A 24,101-nucleotide genomic window follows, 5' to 3' on the forward strand; every position below is an offset into this window, starting at 1 on the left:
CCTCCTCCCCCCCTCCCCCCCCCCCGACTTCCCAGAGCAAAATACAAGGTATATATCTAAAAAGCAATCATAAACAATCATATACTAACAATTATAAACTCTAAAATCCATCACTCTCTAGCTTATATAGAGTAAACCAATCCTTAATAATACTAAATATGTATAAAGAACTAAAATAAAAGAAAACTAGCGTCATTCCCATCTATGTTCTTCCACAATTCACTATTTCCTAAACAAATTCTCATTTACACATCACAAGCACCTATCCCTATTAACCTCTCTAGCCAAAATAGGCTATAATAGATAGTTCTTACACAAATTAACCCACATTAACCCACAAAACTTTCTTCCTCTTCTTCTGTAGTAAATTGTCCATTAATTCCAAATTGAAGATTCTGTTACCATACATATCATCCCAAAACTCTTAAAAACACAACTACCACTTGACTGTAAGTATGTTGTGGAAGTTCCATAGATTTCTACTGGTCTTATTTTTTTATCTTTTTTGAGCGTTTTAAGGCAGCACGCGTCACCCTCTGTTCTCTAGGATCATCCAAAAGAGTTGCAGCTTGATCTCCTCCTGTACCATTCTCGTCTATCTGTCCATCTTCATCCTCTTGATGTTCTCCTTCTCCAGATCCCTCTGCAGCTTCCAAAAGTGTTGATGGGGTTGCTTTTAAGACATTGTTGTAAAAATCATGCGCTTGCTTCACAGTACCCAAACAGTACCTTTTGCCTTCATACATGAAGCTCAACCCAGCTGGGATCTCCCATCTGAACCTTATATCTCTTTGCTTGAGCTCTTGCACAAGAAATATAAAGTCCTTCCTTCTCTTTAAAATCTTTGGAGGAATTTCTTTTAGAACCAAAACTTCTTGACCAGCAATCACAACTTTAGTATCATAGGCAGCTTGTATAACTTCATCTCTAATTTCCCTTTTTACAAAATAAACCACCACATCTCTAGGCAACTTTCTCTGTTTAGCAATCCACGAGTTCACACGAAACACTTTGTCCATGCCTTGTTTTATTTCAGATGCTGGATGGTTCAATACCACCTCAAAAGCCTCAGAAACCAGCTGCTTTAAATCTTCCTTAATATTCTCTTTTAGGCCTCTAATTCTAACAGCAAACTGCATCTGGTAAAATTGAGCCAGACTCAGTTCGCTATCCATTTTGTCTTTTAAATCTTCAATTTCCAATACTTTTGCTTCTAATATAGCATTCTTTTGAGTCAGATCTTCCACTTTGTCATCCAGCACCTCCACACATTTAGCTACTTTATGCACTGAGGACAAAATGTCTACCTTCATCTCTCTGAATTTCTGTTCCATCCTTTCTTCCATTCTCTGCTCCAATTTCTCCAATTTCTCCTCCATCTGTACAAATTTAACACCCATTGACTCCAAAATTAACTGGGTATGTTTTTCAAGGTCCTTCGATGTCAATACATCGGGAGAATGCAACGCCTGCAGTAATGATTGTTGTTGCACCGGAGAATTTCCAGCACTCCGAAAAGTTCTAGGGGGAGGTTTAGCCGCCATCTTTTACTTACAATTGTGACGCACTTTCACTTTAAGTTTTAAGCAAAGTCCATCAAGCTCGAGAGTAAAATAAAATAATCCTCTTCATCTCTTCATCTTTCCCTCTTGTACTGCTCTGCCTGCTCTTTTCCTTTCATAGTCTCTCCTTCAAGCAGGGATGGTCGCAGACGCCTGGCTCTGCTCCATGAAGTCCGGAGCAGAGACGCTAGCCAGCTGGGAGCAGCCCAGGCTACGGGGGAGTTCAATCCTTCAGCCGCCCAAGCTCCAAGCTCAGGCGGCCCCGGAGAACTCGACCCCTACCTGGGGGCTCACCCCCTCCTCTTCTCCCGAGGAGGGGGCTTCAAATTCGCCCGAACAGCTGATCGGCGCTGTTTCGGGCGAAAAATCACACAGCTGAGCCGCGGGCAGCCCGGGAAGGCTGTCTCCGGCGCCGCGGAGCCACCAGAAGTCCAGAATCGTTAATCTTATCGGTTATAGATGGTAATTCATCAAACGTAGCTAATTAATTCTAGGCCAGGGGTAGGCAACCTCGGCTCTTTTATGACTCGTGGACTTCAACTCCCAGAATTCGTGAGCCAGCCATGCTGAGAGGAAAGGGAGAGGTTTCCAAGCTGAGCCATGCTGGCTCAGGAATTCTGGGAGTTGAAGTCCACGAGTCATAAAAGGGCCAAGGTGGCCTACCCCTGGCCTAGGCCAATCATTGTTTCTTTTGAATAGTGTTCAGGTGAAGAAGTATACACACACACACACGCACACACACACCAGGTGTAGACATTTGAAGTTAGTAAAAATAAAACGATGAACTCCGGGATATAAGAGAAATTTCTTCTTTATTGCTGAGCTTTCGTCAACAAGCTGTTTTACTAACTTCATATATGTGTGTGTGTGTGTGTGTGTGTGTGTGTGTGTGTGTGTGTGTAAATTACTAACAAAGAATTAAGGGAGACTGAGATGCATTTATGACTCTTTAGTCTTCATCAGTCAGCCATACCCTTCTGAGATTCGAACCTCAGAAGGGTATGGCTGACTGATGAAGACTAAAGAGTCAGAAATGCATCTCAGTCTCCCTTAATTCTTTGTTAGTAATTTACACAAATATATGAACTGTCCGGTGTGACTACAGCCTGTTTGATGGCCTTCAAGATAGGCTGAAAACAGGAAATAAAGATTTGCCCCATGTTTGGGGCCTAGCAAGGTAATCTAAATAGTTAACATTTGACATATATATATATATATATATATATATATATATATATATATATATATATATATATGTATATGTATATGTATATGTATATGTATATGTATATGTATATGTATATGTATATGTATATGTATACGTATACGTATACGTATTTATGTATATATATCAGAACAGAATCGTTAATCTTATCAGTTATAAATGTCAGTTACATGCCCAATTAATCAAACGTAGCTAGTTAATTCTAGGTCAATCATTGTTTCTTTCGAACAGTGTTCAGGTTGATGTTACAGGCAGTCCTCAACTTACAACAGTTCATTTAGCGACTGTTTGAAGTTACAACGGCATTGAAACAAGTGACATATGACTGTTTTCCACGTTGATGACCATTGCATCACCCCCGGGGCTCATGTGATCAAAATTCAGACCCTTGGGTAACTGGCATGTATTTGTGACTGTTGCAATGTGCCCAGGTCATGTGACCATTTTCGGGTGACCTTTGGGCAACCGAATTTCTCTGTGTAACTTCCCCTTCCTATAAGTAACGGCTGGAAATTCCCAGAGAAGCCCTTTTTCGACGCAATCGATTGGATGCCGTTTGTCGTCAGCATAAAATTCTATCACCCGAGTTTTCCCTCCTCCAAGGTTGCCTCTATTTTTAACCAAAGGATTCTTTGGATAGTCGGAAAACAGAGCCTTAATTTTCAAACGATGGTTACAAAAAGTGGAGGGGTGGTGGTGTTAAGAGTGAGAAGCAGGTTGGCGTGCTTTAGCGTCTAAGTATAAGGTACAAACATTTTAATACTTCCTTAGCGAAAGGCAGCTGAGTGAGGGAGGGATTCCGTTTATTTTGGAGAACCATGTCTTCGCTAAAATTGTTAAAAAGTCCATTTCATCTTTTTTTTAAAAAAATCTCCAGAGCCACACTGCACCCTTTGTGGGTTCTTTTGAAGACTTAACTGCTTCAGGTTTAGCAATCTTGCCTTGGTGGAGCAGTGGGCCGATGCCTCCTTAAGTAACACCAGCTGCCTGCAATTAGTGCAGGTTCGAGTCCCACCAGGCTCAAGGTTGACTCAGCCTTCCGTCCTTCCCAGGTAGGTAAAATGAGGACCCAGATTGTTGGGGGCAATTAAGCTGACTTTGTAATAATGCCGCTTGGGGGGTGTATGAAAGCCCTAATAAGCAGGCATATACATAGAATGAAGGCTACTGCTAAGCTTGTAAGCCGCCCTGAGTCTTCGGAGAAGGGTGGGATATAAATGGAATTAAAATAAAAAAATAAAAATAAAATAAAAATAAATCTAGTTTGACAGACTTTCTTTCCTGGCTTCTTTTGATCCCTTTTTGCAAATATAAGCTTTGCATTAAGACAGATGGGGGGGGGGGAAATCAACCTTTTTCTCTGTTTGTTTAATTTGCACCGAAGCCGTTCTGCTTCTCCGCCTTAAAATAAATCAGAGCGGATCGCCTCAAGTTTATTTTAAATCCAGTGCGATCAGGCCTGAAGAAATGTCATTTTCGGGAAAGAGGAATTGCTTCAAACACTCCTGAAAAGTATTTTGACCCAGGGAAGAAAAGCAGGCACAGTGCATTAAGTAAAAAAAAAAACCAATTACTATCTTGTTATGCGTTACCTCTCTTAATTTGTTGTTAGACAGGTGTAGTTTTTCCAGCCGAGCCCAATTGGAAGCTCTGTCACTCAAGTCCAGGATGCTTATTTGATTATGGTTAAATATCAATTCTCTTAAATTTGAAGATTTCCAAAGTGCAGGACCTGGTAAGGTTCCAATTCTATTGCTGCTTAAATCCACCGATCGCAAACTGGCAAAGAGAGACAGGAATACAAGTGCTATTAAGTTAAAAGTCAGACTTTGTAACTTGCACCAATCATTTCCAAATAAAAGGCCATGCAGAAAAAAAATAGGTTTATTATTTTTCAAGGGATGCTAGCCCTACACTTACACATCGGATGGCCAACACACTGTGCAAATTTTTTTAATTACACATGCTTTTTTATTCTCTCGTTATTTCCCCCCCCCTTTCCTAACAACTAAACCATTCTTTTATTGTATTTTTTAAAAAATTGTAAAGGCTGGTCAAAAATTGCAGTAATGATACAGGGAGCCTTTCACTTATACCTGTTCATTTAGTAACTGGTCAAAGTTACAACGGGATGGGAAAAAGGGATTTATGACCGTTTTTCATACTTACAACCATGGTTGCACACCCCATGGTCACAGGATCAAAGAGTGACCCCTATTTATGACAGGGTTATGCGATCCCCTTTTGCGATCCCCTTCTGACAAGCAAGGCCAATGGGGAAGCCAGATTCACGTCACAACCGTGTTGCTAACTTAACAACTGCGGTGATTCCCTTAAGAGCTGTGGCCAGAAAGGCCATGAAATGGGGCAAAACTCACTTAACAAATGTTTTACTTAACAACATAAATTTTGGAGTCAATTGGAGTTGTAAGTCAAGGACTATTTGTATTTGATTTGACTTTGTAATGAATTACGTTCTCTCTTCCCCCTCCCCCATCTCCTGGGCCGTCTAACTGCAAATCCACAAAGCTTGGAGACTTCTGAAATAGATATTTGGGATTATTAGAAGTGCCCATCAATCGGTGCAAGAACAGGAGAATGCAAAGTTTTATGAATATATGCTAGTAACTTACTGTGGCAAAAGAAGAATTGCCTCTGGAACAGTGAAAAAAACATTCTGAGCTAGCTTCAGTGTGGTTATGTTAGAAGGCAAGCAGTGCATGGTACCTAAAACATATAGAAATAAACATGTTACTAATTGCTTTGGAAAAGTATTGAGTCATAAGACCAATTAAGAAAGCAGTTATCAAATAGATATCCTATGCAAGTAAAAGGTAAAGGTAAAGGTTCCCCCGCACATGCATGCTAGTCGTTTCCGACTCTAGGGGCCAGTGCTCATCTCCGTTTCATAGCCGAAGAGCCGGCGCTTGTCCGAGGACGTCTCCGTGGTCATGTGGCCGGCATGACTAGACGCCAAAGGCGCACGGAACGCTGTTACCTTCCCACCGGAGTGGTTCCTATTTTTCTACTTGTATTTTTACGTGCTTTCGAACTGCTAGGTTGGCAGAAGCTGGGACGAGTAACAGGCGCTCACTCTGTTACGTGGCACTCGGGATTCGACCCGCCAAACTGCCGACCATCTGATCGACAAGCTCAGCGTCCTAACCCACTGAGCCACCGCGTCCCTATGCAGGTAGTCCTCAACAATTTGTTTAGTGACCATTCCTAGTGGACAATCATTTATATATGAGCCAGCAGTGTGCAGCAGCAGCCAAGAAAGCCAGTGCAATCCTGGGCTGTATTAACAGAAAGATAGAATTAAGATCACGTGAAGTATTATTAGTACAGCTTTACAAAACCTTTTTAAGACCACACTTAAAATACTGCATCCAGTTTTAGTCCCCATATCATAAAAAGATGTTGAAATTCAAGAAAGTGTGCGGAGAAGAGCAACAAAGATAATTAGGGGGCTGGAGGCTAAAACCTATGAAGAACCATTGCAGGAATTCAGTTTGTCTAGTCTAGTGAAAACAAGGACTAGGGGTGACATGATAAGAGTGTTCCAATATTTGAGGGGCTGCCACAAAGAGGAGGGGGAGTCAACCTCTTTTCCAAAGCACCAGAAGGCAGGAGAAGAAACAATGGATGGAAACTAATCAAGGAGAGAAGCAACCTGGAATTAAGGAGAAACTTCCTAACAGTGAGGACAATTAACCAGTGGAACAGCTTGCCTCCAGAAGTTGTGAGTGCTCCAACACTGGAGGTTTTCAAGAAGAGATTGGACTGCCACTTGTCTGAAATGGGTGTAGGGTCTCCTGCTGGAGCAGTGGGTTGAACTACAAGACCTCTAAGCTCCCTTCCAACTCTGTTATTCTGTTGTTAATATAATTTCAGCAATATGTCGTGGTCTGCATGTTTTTTAAATTTTATTTTATTTTGCTCCCATTCCTAACACCGCTCCATCTAACGCTACATACTCACTAATTCTATTTACAGCTGCATTGAATATTTCCAATTTCAAACACTCCAGCAGGAATTCGCTATGCAGGTACGATATGTCATTCTTGCTAATGTTTAAACTTTTCAGTTCTTTCAAACCTGTGAGCGCCACCAACGCTGAAAGTCTGTTCCTAGGAGAAAGGAAAGGAAGAGTGTTAGCGCGGAGGTCGCACAAAACTTGATACAGGCCCGAGGTTGATTGCTCAATTTTTTTTAATTTTATTTATTAAAGCATTTTATATGGCTGCCCAACTCACGGCTCCAGTGCGGCTTATGACATTTAAAAACCCACCCCATAAAATCCCATCAAAATATAAATGCCAACCCCCCCCGATCTTTTCTCCTATACAAGTAGTCCTCAACTTAAAACAGTTCATTTAGCGACTGTTCGAAGTTAAAAACGGCACTGAAAAAAGTGATTTAGGACCATTTTTCACCCTTATGACCTTTGCAGCATCCCCAGGGTCACGTGATCAAAAATTCGGGCATTTGGAAACTGGCATGTACTTATGACAGTTGCAGTGTCCCAGGGTCACGCGATCCCCTTTTGCGACCTTCTGACAAGCAAAGTCAATGGGGAAGCCAGATTCACTTAACAACCGGGTTACTAACTTATCCCACTGCAGTGAGTCAAGTAACATTTGAGGCAAGAAAGGTTGTAAAATGGGCAAAACTCATTTAGCTCACAGTTAACAATTTTGGGTTTAATTGTGGTCGTAAATCAAGGAATACCCATATTCAAGTCAGCCTCAGACTTGTGGACTTCAGCTCCCAGAATTCCTCAGCCAGTGTGCCTGGCTGAGGAATTCTGGGAGGGGTCTTCAAACTTGGCGCTTTTACGACTTGTGGACTTCAGCTCCCAGAATTCCTCAGTCAGCGTGCCTGACTGAGGAATTCTGGGACTTGAAGTCTACAAGTCATAAAAGGGCCAAGTTTGAAGATCCCTGACATAAAGCAATCGTGTGGTTTTCTTGGCTGTGTTACAGACATGGTTAACCACAGACTTCTTGCAGAATGGTTGTTTAAAGTTGGGCCTTACACACTTAATCCCATACAGGTCGTCCTTGATTTACAACAGTGCGTTTACTGACCAAAGTTACAACAACGCTGGAAAACGTGATTTATGACTATTTTTCACACTTATGACCACTGCAGCATCCCCTTGGTCACGTGATTTATATTTGGATGCTTGGCAACTGGTTCATATTTATGACGGTCACAGCGTCCCGGGTTCATGTGGTCCCCTTTTGCGACCTTCTGACAAGCAAAGCCAATGGGGAATCCAGATTCGCTTCACAACCGTGTTATTCATTTAACAACTGCAGGGATTCACTTAAGAAATGTGGCAAGAAAAGTTGTAAAATGGGACAAAACTGACTCAACAAATTTCTCCCTTAGCAACATACGTTCTGGGCTCAATTGTCATCATAAGTTGAGGACTACCTGTACTTCCCTCATCTTACCGTTCCCTGGAGACAAATATATATATAAAACACCTCGGCCTACATTCTCACCCTTCCAATATAAGATGCTCCAGCTTGACCAGAATATTGCCAAGGTATCTAGGAATGCCTAACAGTTGGTTGTATGACAAATTGAGTAATTTTAAGGTCGGGCAGGTGACTTTGGGATTGAAACATAAGGTAGGCCCAATTTCATTGCGCGAAACGTCGAGGTGAACGATCTGAGGCATTTCCAAGAGATATTGTGGGAAAGACTTCAAGCGGTTGCTGTGCAGGTCGAGATAAGTCAAACATTTCATAGTCTAAAAGGGAAAAAAAATTACGACCAGTGAGCCTATTTAATCAATTACGGTGCGGTAAATAAAGTGGTACAAAAAGTAACTTATTTAGGGGATCACTTGAGGGAGAAGTATCTATCTGGGAAAAAATGCAAAAATTGTTACACGTTCTTCTCAAGGATAAACATAAACAGATTCCCCAGTTTTATCGTTAACACTGTTTTACTTTAATCTAGTCAGAGAGATAGAAGACAGAAGATAAAATCTGGAAGAGATTTAATTTTTATTATTTATTATTTAATTTTATATCATTTTGATTATATACTCCCAACTCCCCATGGAACTTAGGACTGCCCCCGACCTTCACTCATTTCGTCGGGACCTGAAAACTTGGCTCTTTTAGCTGTCTGGCCCAGGCTGAGGGGTTTTAATTTTATTGGGTTTTAGTTTAAATTTTGGGGATTTGATTTAATTAATTTTTAATCTGATTTTAATTTTTGTATGTTTGTTTTTAACCCTCCCTGTACACCGCCCTGAGTCCTACGGGAATAGGGCGGTATATAAATTTAATAAAATAAATAAATAAATAAATAAATACCGTTAAGGAGAGAGAAGCCCTTGTAATTTATATAATAAAATGTAGCTAATAAATCAGAGAAGGAGCAAAAAAAACACCCTGATTTGCCGACATCCGCAAATCAGCCTGGCCCTTTAAGGGGACACAGACTTTCTTTGTTGAAGAAATGCAGTTAGTAACATATAAATTTATTTCTTTATTGGTTTTTCAGAATTATTTTTAATGTTCTAAAATTTTTGTCGGGTGATGGGACGTGTGCTTGGGATGAACACACGTCCATCATCGACAAAAAATTAGATTAAACAGCAAAATGGTAAAAAATAATAATTAAAAAGCATATATAAATAAAAAAGAAAACAAAACAGGAAAAATATTCAGAGGACAGGTCTGATGGACCACGAGGGTGTTGTTGTTGTTTTGCTGTCAGTTTCCTACGTTTTTATAAAAATCACATTAACTAGAATTGTTTCTATTCTACAGAGATATTTTACAGCTTTAATTGCACCTAATAAAAAAACATTAACTTAGCAATGGCTTATTCTGTTACAGAAGAAACCAGCACAAACTTTTCCTTAGATCGCTTTCCCCTTGCCTTCTAATTTTTGCAAATTTTGCCAAAACATATCCTATCTCGCATTCTTTCCAAATGGTTCGTCCAAGTTTGGAGATTAACATTCTTCCAACGAGGACGCCGTCCAGCTGGAAAATTACAGCATGCTTAGAAACCATGTTCTGAATGGAACAAAGCACACAGCTCATGGGGAAACAGGAAAAAGTTGTTCCAGGTTGTGTTTTAATTGCTTTTAGGACTGAAATTGAGCAGGTTTTCAAGTTCTTTCATTGTTCCCTTCCAATGTCTGGCAGACTCACCTCACAAAGTTGTTTTGGAATGCAGGCAAGCTGGTTGTGATGCAGTTCTAATTTGTCGAGACGTTCGAAATGGGTGATTAAGCAAAGACTTTGACTGATGGGATCTATGTTCTCCAGCTCATTTGAAGACAAGTCAAGGGATTTAATATATTCTTTGTCAGAGACCAGGGAAGAAAAACTGTCCGAGCTCTTCAGGTTTGATTGGAATATTGACGTGCCTTCTAATTTATAATAATAATAAAAAACAACATTCAATTTCTTTGGCAACATCTGTTGCCCTGGTTTCATCGGATGTTGGCGAGCTGTACCAAACACTTACAAACGTTGAGATTAAATGCCTAAAGGAGTTTAAGCAATGTAGAAGTCTAACAGTTGCCTTAAAATACAGGTAGTCCTCGACTTATGACAATTGTGCCCGACATTTCTGTGGTTACGTGAATTCTGCCCCATTTACCACCTTTCTTGCCACGGTTGTTAAGTGAATCACTGCCGTGGTGAAGTTATGACACGGTTGTTAAGTAAATCTGGCTTCTGCATTGACTTTGCTGGTCAGAAGGTCGCTAAAGGGGATCCCGTGACACACACACACACACACACACACACACACACACACACACACACCGGGACCGTCACAAATGTGAGTTACTTGAAAAGCATCCGAATGCAAATCACGTGACTGTGGGGAATGCTGCAGTGATCACATGACCCCTGGACATTGCAACTGTCATAAATATGAGTCGGTTGCCGGGGGGCCCCCTGAATTTTGATCACATGACCACGGGGATGCAGCAACAGTCGTGAAGTGTGAAAAAAGGTCATAAGTCACTTTTTTTCCAGTATGGTTACTAAATGAACTGTTGTAAGCCGAGGACTACCTGTACTGAGAATAGGTAACACTTTCACGCATTTAAATATTTGCACATGGGACTAAGAAATAAAGGGATTACCGTGGTTTCCCGAAAATAAGAGCCAATAGGAAAATAAGCCCTAGCGTGATTTTTCAGGATGCTCATAATATAAGCCCGACTCCCAAAATAAGCCCCAGTTAAGCTCGTCAGCCAGACGGATGCATTTAGTACCGTATTTCCCTGAATATAAGTCCTAATGGAAAATAAACTCTGATGCATCTTTTGGAGCAAAAATTAATACAGGACCCGGTCTTATTTTCAGAGAAACACGGTAGGAAGTAAACAAGCTAAACTATGGTATGCAAACCATAGTTTGTGGGTCCACACACCCCATTACGCCCAAACCAAACCACATTAAGCTTGCATGAACCCAATAATAGCAACAGTATGAACAGTCTTGCTCATGTTTTAGTGTTCTGCGTCATGATAGCTTCCTTTTGTTTTTAACTATTTTTTTTGTTAAAGAGTTTTACAAAAACAAAATTTTACAATATATCCCCAAATCCCTCCCACCCCAAACCCACCCACTTCCCCCCCCACTCCCCAGAGCTAAATACAGGATTATAGTTACAATAATCATATTCTAAATAAAAATTATGCATAATATACAATTAACCAAACTCATAATGTGCTTTAACTCCCCTTTAACATAACTACAAACAAAGTACCAATAACAATATCCCACTAAAATCTACTCATAAGCTAAATGGAACTTTTTAGCCCCATATTTGTTCTGAATATAATTTATCCATCTCCTCCAAACTGAAATATATCTTTCCTGTGAATGATCTTTCAAATAAGCAGAAATCTTAGACATTTCTGCAAGATTCGAAACTTTAAACACCCATTCTTCTACAGTGGGCAAACTATCCTTCTTCCAATATTGTCCCACCAGTAACTATTTTAACTATTTTTGATCAGGCATGCTTTGATGAGATACATTTAAACTTTGATCTCTATTGTAATTTTCTACTTACTGTGTGATTCTTCAGAAAACACATTTTTTCTTCTTCGGCTCTTTAACGGTTCGTAAGGTGATCCAGCCCCCTGGAAAGAAAAGAAAAAAAAAATCAAAAGCGGGACTTTTGAACACTTTTTAAGGATATTCTACACTCAAGACATGATTCCTTGATTGCAAAGGTTGCTTCCAGATCTGTGTTGCATCTAATTTAGCTGAGTAGGGGTTTTTTTTCCCATCCAACTAAGATGACACCACTGACAAAACGGTAGTCCTCGACGTATACACACAGTTTAGCCCAAAATTCCCACTACTAAGCAAGACAGTTATTGAGATTTGTTCCATTTTACAACCTTTCTTCCTTCAGTCGTTAAGTGAATCACTTCAGTTGTTAAGTTAGTGACACGGTTTTTAAGTGAATCTGGCTTCCCCTTTGACTTTGCTTATCACGAGGTTGCAAAAGGGGATCACGTGACCCCGGGATGCTGCAACCATCATAGATACGTGCCAATACATGTCTGAATTTTGATCATGTGACCATGGGGATTGCCGCAATGGTCAATGGGTAGAAAATATCCTGCAGCCAAGAAGGCTCCATACACATTTGCATTACTCAGGTGATCCCGAGGTCACAACAACCCTCCAAACCGCCTCAATGACTCTCTAAAACAGGGGTCTTCAAACTTGGCCCTTTTATGACATGTGGACTTCAACTCCCAGAATTCCTCAGCCAGCGTCGGGAAACTATGGCCCCTTCATGACTTGTGGACTTCAACTCCCAGAATTCCTCAGCCAGCATGCCTGGCAGAGAAATTCTGGAAGGGGTCTTCAAACTTGGCCCTTTTATGACTTGTGGACTTCAACTCCCAGAATTCCTCAGCCAGCATGAGGGGAACTATGGCCCCTTCATGGCTTGTGGACTTCAACTCCCAGAATTCCTCAGCCAGCGTGGGGGAACTATGGCCCCTTCATGACTTGTGGACTTCAACTCCCAGAATTCCTCAGCCAGCGTGGGGGAACTATGGCCCCTTCATGACTTGTGGACTTCAACTCCCAGAATTCCTGAGCCAGCATGCCTGGCTGAGGAATTCTGGGAGGGGTCTTCAAACTTGGCCCTTTTATGACTTGTGTACTTCAACTCCCAGAATTCCTCAGCCAGCGTGGGAGAACTATGGCCCCTTCATGACTTGTGGACTTCAACTCCCAGAATTCCTCAGCCAGCGTGGGGGAACTATGGCCCCTTCATGACTTGTGGACTTCAACTCCCAGAATTCCTGAGCCAGCATGCCTGGCTGAGGAATTCTGGGAGGGGTCTTCAAACTTGGCCCTTTTATGACTTGTGTACTTCAACTCCCAGAATTCCTCAGCCAGCGTGGTGGAACTATGGCCCCTTCATGACTTGTGGACTTCAACTCCCAGAATTCCTCAGCCAGCGTGGGGGAACTATGGCCCCTTCACGACTTGTGGACTTCAACTCCCAGAATTCCTGAGCCAGCATGCCTGGCTGAGGAATTCTGGGAGTTGAAGTACACAAGTCATAAAAGGGCCAAGTTTGAAGACCCCTGCTCTAAAAGAAGGCAAATGACCAGCTGTCTGCAAGGAATATAACTCCTTCCATTTCCCCACCATCCCGTCAGAGCTGAGGAAGCTTCTTGGATGAGAAGCGAAATGCCTTCAAAGAAAGAAACGAGAAAGTCCAGTCACTCTCCTGAAAAAGCAGGGTCACGACATCCTGTGCTCATGTGATTGCCACAGGCGACATACGACCAGCTTCCCCAAGGATTCCAAACAAGATGTTGAGACTTGGGAAAAGTGGAGAGAAGAGCAACTAAGACGATTAAAGAACTGGAGGCTAAAACATATGAAGAACGGCTGCAGGATTTGGGAATGGCCAGTCTAGAGAAAAGAAGGACTAGCGGGGAGATGATAGCAGTCTTCTAGTATTTGAGGGGCTGCCACCAAGAGGAGGGGGGTTTCAATTAATTCCCAAAGCCCCAGAAGGCAGGACAAGAAACAATAGATGGAAACTAATCAAGGAGAGAGGGACGTGGTGGCTCAGTGGGTTAGGACGCTGAGCTTGTCGATCAGAAGGTCGGCAGTTTGGCGGGTTGAATCCCGAGTGCCGCGTAACAGAGTGGGCACCTGTTACTCGTCCCAGCTTCTGCCAACCTAGCAGTTCGAAAGCACATAAAAATACAAGTAGAAAAAATAGGGACCACTCCGGTGGGAAGGTAACAGCGTTCCGTGCGCCTTTAGCGTCTAGTCATGCCAGCCACATGACCACGGAGACGTCCTCGGACAAGCGCTGGCTCTTCAGCTTTGAAACGGAGATGAGCACCGGCCCCTAGAGTTGGAAACGACTAGCACGCATGCGCGGGGGAACCTTTAATCAAGGAGAGAAGCAACCTGGAATTAAGGAGAAACCTCCTAACAGCGAGGACAATTAAACCAGTGGAACAACTTGCCACCAGAAGTTGCAGGTGCTCCATCACTGAAGGCTTTGAAGAAAAGACTGGACAGCCACAGTCAGTCTGAAATGGCATAGGGTCGCCTGCTTGAGCAGGGGTTGGACTAGAAGACCTCCAAGATCCCTTCCAACTCTGTCCTTAATTTAAAATTTGATTTTGCTCATCAGAAACCAGCAGTGAAGGTCACACACAGCCAAGCAGGTGACCACAGGATGCTGCAATGTTGTCTTTGTGATTGCCGAGTGCCGGAATCATGCTTGTGTAAGCACGGGGATGCTGCAATGCCTGCAATTCTGAGGTCCCGTCGTAAGTCCCGTTTCCCCCCCCCATTCAGAGCCATTGTAACTTTGAATGAGGGCTGAACTGGCCCGTCATTAAATGAGGACTACCTGTAGAGTTGGAACCCATTTAAACCATTTGTCTCACCACAGATCTGGAATGCCTTTGAAGGGGGGGAGAGTAGGTCTGAGGAGGTTTCTGGAGGTCTGCGGCTGCCACAGAGTAAGATTTCTGCCTCACCATAAATGAGCTTTCACTGCCTGAGGTAAAAAGAAAACAAACGATTAAAATAAATCAGACTTGTATGCACATAACAGGGGAATGAAAGTAACTAAAAAAAAAAAAAACTTCCGCTAATAACAATCCAGATATCAGAAATGTAGCATGATGCAACCCCAAAAATTTTTAGTGTAGCCTCAATCAATTTCCAGATAGTCCTTGACTTATGGCAGGGGTCCTCAAGCTTGGCCACTTGTTTAAGACTTGTGGACTTCAACTCCCAGAATTCCCCAGCCAGCATGGCTGGCTGGGAAATTCTGGGAGTTGAAGTCCACAACCATGGATGGCTAGAGAATGCTGGGAGTTGACGTCCACAAACATGGCTGGCTGCGGAATTCTGGGAGTCCACAAGCATGGCTGGCTGGGGAATCCTGGGAGTTGAGGTCCACAAGCATGGCTGGCTGTGGAATTCTGGGAGTCGAAGTCCACAAGCATGGCTGGCTGGGGAATCCTGGGAGTTGAGGTCCACAAGCATGGCTGGCTGTGGAATTCTGGGAGTCGAAGTCCACAAGCATGGCTGACTGGGGAATCCTGGGAGTTGAGGTCCATAAGCATGGCTGGCTGGGGAATCCTGGGAGTTGAAGTCCACAAGTCTTAAATTGGCCAAGTTTGAGGACCCCTGACTTACAGTATGACCAGAATAGAGCCCCAAATTTATGTTACTAAGTGAAACATTGAAGTGACTTTTGTGCCATTTTATGATCTTTCTTGCCACAATGGAGAAATGAACCACTGCAGTTCTTAATTTAGGAACACGGTTGTTAAGTGAATCTGGCTTCCCCATTGACTTTGCTCATCAGAAGGTCACAAAAGGGGATCACGTGATCCCAGGACATTGCAGCCGTCATAAATATGAGTCAGTTGCCAACCACTTGAATTTTGATCACCTGTGAAAAACAATCATAAGTCCCTTTTTTCAGCACCGTTGTAACTTTGAAGGGTCACTAACTGAACTGTTATAAGTCGAGAACTGCCTGTATTTATAAAAAATAAAATTAGCTCTCATAATAAGATGAATTATAACTAAACTTTACAATTATATGCTGTGGTTTTTTTTTTAAAAAAAAGTTTGTAACTTCTTAAGAAGTCTTTTACAGAAAATAGAACCTCTGTTTAATGTTAAACAACTTTAACATTATTTAATGTGAAACCATCAGGAAATATGGTTAAAAGTGAAAAGCTAAGATGTACAGCATCACAAAATATAAATTTATTACTTGACGTTTAATTCAGCCCTTGTCTTGCAATACAGAATTACTGGCCACTTCCGACTTGTAAATTCTGAGTTGCGGTGAAATGAATTAAAACAATAATCTGATTTTTCCATAAGGCATACAGTAGTTTGTGCAGATTAAAACAGATTAGGTTATAACATTGCACATTACAGCTAGAGGAAGAGAGGCAGAGATAACATTGATATATTTAAGATTTTTTAAAATATTGAAAAGTGTAGAAAACTGTAGATTCCCACAATCCTCATGCTATAGACGCATCGTCCCCACGACCGTAACTCCAACTGACTGTGTTCTTTTTACACGCAAGCGTGTTGATATATTAACAGAACGATAAATCCGTTCATTTCATTAAGCAAATGTACCTTCGCTCTCGACGTCGTCGCTCAAAGAGAAAACACTGTCAGCTAAAGGATCAGGCAGGAACGTCCATTCATCCCATTTCTGCATTTCATCGTTCTGGCTATCTGTGTCAGATCTTGACTGATCTTTGTAACTACTCGTCCTCTGATATCGAAGGACCATGACGGCCAACGCGGAGCCTGGATCTTATGTGGACAAGAAAGAAATGTAATACTATTTCACAAATACCGGATAGAGTACATGCTGCGTACGGTGGCTGTGTTCCGGGCTGTAAGTAATTTGAACATGCATGCGCCGGTTTACATAATTCGGTTTCCATTTTAGAACAACTGGAAAGCTTTGCTGACCTGCTTCAGAATAATGCAGAGGAGTGAGATTATGGCCTTTAAAGTTTTTCTCTTCGTACAATGCCTTATTCTGAAGCCTGCTTCTCAGTCTGAGGGCCGTTCTGCTGCTGGCCGAACAGTAAATATATATCCCGCCTTTATGATTTATTTTTATAAATAACTCAAGATGGCGAACATAGCCAACGTTGCTTCTTCCTCCTATTTTCCCCAGAACCACAGCCCTGTGAGGCTAGTTGGGGTGTGTGTGTGTGTGTGTGTGTGTGTGTGTGTGCGTGTGTATGTGTTTGCGAGAGAGATCACCTAGCTGGCTTTTATGCCCAAAGTGGGACTAAAAATCTCAGTCTCTTGCTGATTGGTCCAAAGTCACCCAACTGGCCTTTGTGCCTAAGGCAGGACTAGAACTCAGAGTCCCCTGTTTTCTAGTCTAAATGAAGGGGACTTGTTCCGGAATTCCACAACAATGGAAAAGGTTGGGGGCTCCATGCCTCCTGACTGCTTCTCCCTCCTACTAACAAAATAACTAGGGCAGCAATCTAAATCAAGGGATGGCACAGCAAACAACCATTATCCATGTACATACGACTATGGTTTTTCTGTATGAAAGATGCTAGGAACAGCCCAACTTATGCTGTCTAATAATCCCGTACTCGGAATTTTCAGAAAATAATAATAATAATAATAATAATAATAATAATAATAATAATAATAATAATAATAATAATAATAATAATAATAATAATAATTTAATTTCTATACCGCCCTTCTCCCGAAGGACTCAGGGCGGTGTACAGGGCAATACAATAAAATATAACATATAAAATATACAGTACAAATATCAACTCAGTGGCCTGTGAAAGACCCGTTGGCTTATCCTATTCAGCGGTGAGCATAGAGGTGGCTTGACTACCCCTTTGGGGGAGCAACCATCCCAGTCAGGGGGAGAGTCAAGCATGGAATTAGCCTGGACTCACTTCGTAAACACAAGAGGGCCAGGTGTAACTAGCCCTGAATGCCTTTGAGCCTTGTCTGGTTGTTCACAGGCAAAAGCTGCCAGTCTGGGGAGATTCTTGTATTCTAGGCAGACAACGTTAAAGTACTAGCTTGAATTCTACACCGGTGGGGTCCGATTGTTTTCGCGCCGGACCACTACACGTATCTTAATCTTAACACCCATTTCTATGAACACGTACTGGTTTGCTTCTGGAAGGACATAGGTCTGCTTGGAAACAAAGGGACCAGCCAAGAAGGTTCAATTCGTCCAATGCTGAATCCACCCAGGCATATGCTGCTGTTGGCCACATCCAGGCAAAGTTTTTTAAGGAGGAGGCTAATGATCCCACTGTCTCCTTTCTTGATGCTGACGGTTAGAGCACTTCGAACATCTTGTTCCCGGGCACCACTGTTGAGCAGTAGTTCAACCAATTTGGGGTTGCTTCCTTTCTCACATACCTATGACAGGAAGAGGAGGAGGAGGAGGGAGGAGGAGGAGGAGGAGGAGAAAAAGAGGAAAAAGAAGAAGGAGGAGGAGAGGGAGGAGGAAGAGGAGGAGGAAGAGAAGGAGGAGAGGGAGGAGGAGAAGAACAAGGAGGAGGAGGAGGAAGAGGAGGAGGAGGAGGAGGAGGAGAAAAAAGGAAAAGGAGAAGGAGAGGAGGAGGAAGAGGAGGAGAAGGAGGAAAAGAAGAAGGAGGAGGACAAGGATGAGGAGGAGGAGGAGGGGAGAAGGAGAAGGTGGAGAAGGAGAAGAATTTTCATAAGTGCCGGGAATTCCTTTCGACAGAGTCTATGACAGTGGTGGCGAACCTTTTCGAGACCGAGTGCCCAAACTGCAACCCCAAGCCCACTTTTTTATCGCTGGGTGCCAGGTGGGCGTGGCTGACTGAGTGGGTGTGGCTGTGGTGGTCATGGAAGATTGGGTGGGTGTGGCCAAGGTGGGCGTGGCCACCTCAATGTTGCTCGTGGGGAGGGACACCTGTGGGGGGTGGGCAGGGTCGGGGGAGCTCCAGGAGGTCTCTGGCAGGTGGGGCGGTAGGCAGGAGACTCATCCTGTGGGGTGAGGCGAGGCAGGGCGGGGGCGCCATTGCCATGGGGAAAGGCAAGGGCTGGGGCAGCTGCTGTTGTGATTCAGGGTCAACCTGTGGGTTCGGCATTTGGGTCGGACGATTCAGAGGAGGAGGAGGAGGGGGGTGTTGGAGAGGTTGCTGATGAGAGCCCTCAGCCAGGCCCCTCCCATCTGGTTACGACACAGACCCAGCTGTGTGAGCCTGACAGCGTGGATGAAGATGACCCACAGCTGGCCCTGTTCAAGGACGCCCGACGCAGGAGGCAGTCAATCAGGAGTAAACAGAGGAAGGCAATGGGGCACCTCGGAAGGAGGCAGAGAGAAGCCACGCCCTGAACTGTATAAAAGGGGAATGCGTGGGAGGGCTGGTTTGCTGAAGGCAACCGTTTGAATAGTTCCTGTTTCATGGTTCGTGTTTGCTCTCTTTGCTCTGTTTATCTTTTTATGTTAATAAATTTGGCAGGCTTAGTTCCAGCCTCTTGCCTTCTTGTAAAAGGGGTTGTCCCTGCCTTATCTGCAGGGCCGGTAGCAGGCTGGTACAGAACAGCTGCTGCCTGACACCATCGGTCCCTGCACACAGAGGCCAGCGAGCGCATGGAGACCGACAGTGTCCGTCAGTAGCCACAGCCTGCCGGCCCCTCGCCAGGCGCGCTCTGGGGCTCCGCAGCCCATCGCCAGAAGTTCAAAAAAGCCGCCTCCGAGACGGATGGCCGGCCAACAGCTGAGGAGGCGACGCAGTGGGTCGTGCCTGGGAAAAGGAGAGCATGCGAGGCCAGGAGGGACGGGATGGTGGGGAGGGAAACCAGCCGTGCCGGGATGCATTCAGCCACGTGGGATCTCGGCGAATTAGCAGGCAGCTGGTTTGAAGAGTGACAGTTGCCACCTCCGGGGGTACGGCGCGGTTGCCCACAGAGAGGCCTCCGAGTGCCGCCTCTGGCACCCGTGCCATAGGTTCGCCACCACTGTTCTATGATAAAAGATCTGTGTGGTTTATTCTATAACCCTGCTTAACACAATCTGTGTCTGTATATGGGGGGGTGGGGGGTGGGGGGAAGGCAGATTTCTGGGGGAAGAGAAACTGAATGCTAGAAATTCTACCTTGATACCCAATGGAACTCATACCTAGCGAATACGTTTGATATAGTGTAACTGAGGAGTAGGGACCAGCTCTCTTCCTCCAGGTGTTAGGCTCTAAGCCCTTTTAGGTTTATCGTACGAAGCGTTGTTACTGAAGCTGAAGCTCAAAGACTTGGGCCACCTAAACAGAAGACCAGACTCCTTGGAAAAGAGCCTCATGTTGGGAAAGATGGAAGGCAGAAAGAGAAGGGAAGATTGAGATGATTTGCTAGTGTCATCGACACAAAGAATGTGAACTCGGGCAAACGCTGGGAGTTAGTGGAGGTCTGGCCTGCAATGGTCCATGGGGTTGCGAAGAGTCGGACGTGCCTTAGCGACTGAACCAACAATGAAGTGTAGTTGGCGGAAGATGGGGGGTTTTTTGGATCTGGTTTGGCAGAGTGTGAAAATGCAGCCCTTGCCTTCCATAAACCCTGTTCTTATGGCTCAGCATTGAGTGTGGACTAGCTCAGTGGCTTACTCAGCAAATCATGGCTTAAGCAAGCCATGCAACCTTATATAATGGATGTCCCAAAAAGGTGCTTTTTTTCCCCAGGAGGCAGCTGGACTTTCGTGTTTTTCTTTGAAGACGTTTCGCTTCTCATCCAAGGAGCTTCTTCAGCCCTGACTGGATGGTGGGGAACGGAAGGATTTATCCTCCTTGCAGACAGCTGGTCATTTGCCTTCTTTTAGAGAGCCGTTGAGGCCATTGCGCAACAAAGATGATCAGGGGACTGGAGGCTAAAACGTATAAGGAACGGCTGATGGAATTGGGGATGTCTAGTTTGATGAAGAGAAGGGTGAGGGGTGACATGATAGCCGTATTCCAGTATCTCAGGGGCTGCCCCAAAGAAGAGGGAGTCAAGCTCTTCTCCAAAGCACCCGAAGGCAGGACAAGAAGCAACGGATGGAAACTAATCAAGGAGAGAAGCAACCTGGAACTAAGGAGGAATTTCCTGACAGTTAGAACAATTAACCAGTGGAACAACCTGCCTCCAGAAATTGTGAATGCTCCATCACTGGAAGTTTTTAAGAAGAGACTGGACAGCCATTTGTCTGAAATGGTATACAGGGTTTCCTGCCTGAGCAGGGGGTTGGACTAGATGACCTCCAAGGTCCCTTCCAACTTTACTATTGTGATTATGATTTGGAGGTTTACCTGTGTCCTCAGGGTCACCTGCATAGTGCAAATGAATTGAATTAGTGCAAATGAATTGAATAAACCTAACCAAATGGGTGTGGAGCCTTCTTGGACTTGCTGAAAGGACTGTGTTGTAGACAACAACTCTCTAAAGGAATGCAAATGCAATCAAGCTGTCTGCACAAATTCTTCCATTCCCCACCATCCAGTCAGAGCTGAAGAAGCTTCTTGGATGAGGAGCGAAAGGTCTTCAAAGAAAAAAACAAGGAAGTCCAGTTGCCTCCTGGGAAAAAAAAGCACCTTTGGGACAACCGTGCCCTGGATAGACTGAGCATCTCCATAATAGACCCTTATATATATTGGATTAAATATGTCGGATCAAAGTTGTTCTTGCCATCTGAAGGGCAGAAATATACGTTTGAAGTCAAGGCATTAAAACCGCGCCATTTTTTTTAATTTTATTTTTTTTACCTCTGAGCACATTTGCCTGCGGTTTTTGACTTACGTACGTCGTAAATTAAAGACTTCTCCTTTGAGCTTTTGTTCACATCGGCCCCCAGCAGCAGCAAACATTCGGCCATGACGCTGTTGCCTTCAGCACAGGCCCTCTCCAACATCACGTTTTTCAAGTCTGCGTGTTTCGTTATTTTGGCAAAGCATTTACAACAAAGACTTTGAAACTACAAAGGGAAGGAAAGAGGATTGAAACCGAGGCGCAGATTTGCTTGAGGGTTTCACTCAGAGGCCCCCAACCTTTGGGGCACCAGGGACCGGTTCCGTGGAAAGAGGTTTTACCGTGGACCGGAGGGGGCGTGGTTTCGTGTGCTGCCTGCATCTCACAGATGGGGCGTTGCTTGTTTGTGCGGACCGGTGGCTGGCATGCCACGGACCGGTGCCGGTCCACGGACCGGGGGGGGGAGGTTGGGGACCCCTGGTTTAACTCACGCACTTCATAAATTAAAGACTGTCTTCCCAGGACTGTTAAAATAAATGAATTGAAGGGCTGAGACACAGACAGTAGGAACCAAAGAGTATACAGATAGTCCTCCTTTTGCGACCTCAATGGAGCCCAAAATTTCTGTGGCTAAGTGAGACAGTTGAGTGAATTTTGCCCCATTTTACGACCTTCCTTCCCACAATTGTTAAGTGAAGCACTGCATTTGCTAAATTAGTAACGTGCTACTGTTAAGCGAATCTGGCTTCCCCATTGACGTGGCTTGTCATAAGATCAAAAGGAGAATCACCTGATCCCGGGTCCCTGTGACCGTCATAAATATGAGTCGGTAGCCAAGCAGCCAAATTTTGATCACATGACCGTGGGGGAGGCTGCAGCAACGGTCGAAACTGTGAAAACCAGTTTCTGGGAAAATCACTTTTTTTCCCCGGTGATGTTAACGTCGAACGGTCGCTAAACGAACTGCCGTAACTCGAGGACTATCTGTGCACCGCAAAGGTGAGTTACCTGCTGATCTCTTTGCTCATTAAAACATGTGGAGAGTTGATAGAAGAGACAGGTGTCAAACGATTCCTGGATGAGCAGCTTTGCAAACCAAGGGGACGAGTCGAGGATGGTTGTAATAATTTGATATCCCTATAATTCAAAGAAAATGTATCATCAGCTCAAATGTACCATTAATACATCCGGAACGGTGAGTTTGAGGCTAAAACATTCCTCCTGGGCAGATTCTATCACAGACTTAAGTTGGGGATTACCTGTGCATTCATTTGGTTCAACGCAAAGGAGGAAAAAGAAAAACCAAATATCTGAATTTAAGTTTCCTCAGAGAATCTTCCTGCCTTAGTAGGTTTGTTGCATTTGGGAGTACCTGAGTTTGAATTTCAACCACATCCTTGAAGCGTCGTAATGTCGAAACCAAGGGTGATACCAGGGCATAGAAAGTAACTGTACACAAGCTCTCCCCTGATATCAAGGATCCCAGTAGATTTAAACCTAAGTTTTGTATTTCTAGAAAGAAAAAAAAGTCGGGGATATTACAATGGAAACGTTTATCAAGCACAAAATAGCAATAGCGATAGCATTTAGACTTCTACACCGGTTCAAAGTGCTTTATAGCATTCTCTGAGCCGTTTACAAAGGTCAGCATATTGCCCGCAACAATCTGAGTCCTCATTTCACCGACCTCGAAAGGATGGAAGGCTGAGTCGACTTTGAGCCGGTCAGGATCGAACTCCTGGCATTGGGCAGAGTTAGCGTGCAATGCTGCACTCTAACCACTGTCACCAGAGTTCTCTTTCTTCTTAACTTCCCATCTGAGCTAATTGTTATCCACATATAGGTTCAGGTGTGTGTATAGTGTTAATACACGAATGAAGGTAATACGTAAATATATGTGTCCCAATAATGTTGCGTGATACAATCTGTGTTGGTCATTGGTACTAGAGGTTTGGTCTTCCGAGCTTTCAGATTCATGCTGAAGCCCATCCTCAGGAAACGTTTTTCTATCAGAATGTATGTTTTGGGTTGTTCTAGGCATAGTATTTATGTAGTGCCTAGTTGTATGTAGCTTTTTAGTTGTTGTGTGAGGTGTTGATGGCTGGCTATTAAGTTGTTGGCTATTGTTTCCTTGTGCTACCAATTCCTTGGCTCCTAAATACCTGATAAGCTGATGGTAAATCAGCACTCCTGTTCACCGACAAGGGGGCTGTTTCTCAGGCTTCAATCACTTCCCTGGCTGTTTTTGTACCTGCTCGGCCAACAATGTTAGTAGCTTCAAAATTGAATGTATATCCTTGTTCACTGCAACGTGATGCTACCAATAAGTTTAGGTCTCAGCACAAGTACAAAAGCTCAGAAGACTAAACTTCTGGTCCTGGTGACCGACCCAGATTGGATCCTGTACTGTGAATACAAATCTTCATTCTAGCAAACGATATTTCCTATATTATATGCACAAAACAAAATATAATAAGGCAGTATTCTAAGTTTCTCCATTTACTGTAAAACTTAATTTCTAGA

The 24,101-nt window shown here is 43.7% G+C and overlaps 1 protein-coding gene across 3 annotated transcripts in view; it reads right to left on the reverse strand.

Moving 5' to 3' along the window:
- The window catches only part of LRRK2 (leucine rich repeat kinase 2), a 96,338-nt gene that overhangs the window by 39,537 nt on the left and 32,700 nt on the right, over positions 1 to 24,101 (reverse strand). Inside the window, exons 16-27 of one of the 3 annotated variants that reach the window (XM_083366226.1) lie at positions 22,951 to 23,090; positions 22,587 to 22,715; positions 21,634 to 21,804; positions 17,999 to 18,257; positions 16,464 to 16,646; positions 14,735 to 14,847; positions 11,860 to 11,929; positions 9,975 to 10,195; positions 8,301 to 8,551; positions 6,769 to 6,911; positions 5,421 to 5,514; positions 4,380 to 4,566 (exon numbers count right to left, since the gene is read on the reverse strand). In XM_083366226.1, the coding sequence (XP_083222352.1) occupies positions 4,380 to 4,566; positions 5,421 to 5,514; positions 6,769 to 6,911; positions 8,301 to 8,551; positions 9,975 to 10,195; positions 11,860 to 11,929; positions 14,735 to 14,847; positions 16,464 to 16,646; positions 17,999 to 18,257; positions 21,634 to 21,804; positions 22,587 to 22,715; positions 22,951 to 23,090 (1,961 nt within the window). Of the gene's footprint in view, positions 1 to 4,379; positions 4,567 to 5,420; positions 5,515 to 6,768; positions 6,918 to 8,300; positions 8,552 to 9,974; positions 10,196 to 11,859; positions 11,930 to 14,734; positions 14,848 to 16,463; positions 16,647 to 17,998; positions 18,258 to 21,633; positions 21,805 to 22,586; positions 22,716 to 22,950; positions 23,091 to 24,101 lie in introns of all 3 variants that reach the window. The other 2 variants (XM_083366225.1, XM_083366227.1) reach the window with 2 other exon arrangements.

Source organism: Vipera ursinii (genome assembly GCF_947247035.1).
Source record: "Vipera ursinii genome assembly, chromosome: 6".
Lineage (NCBI taxonomy): Eukaryota > Metazoa > Chordata > Lepidosauria > Squamata > Viperidae > Vipera > Vipera ursinii.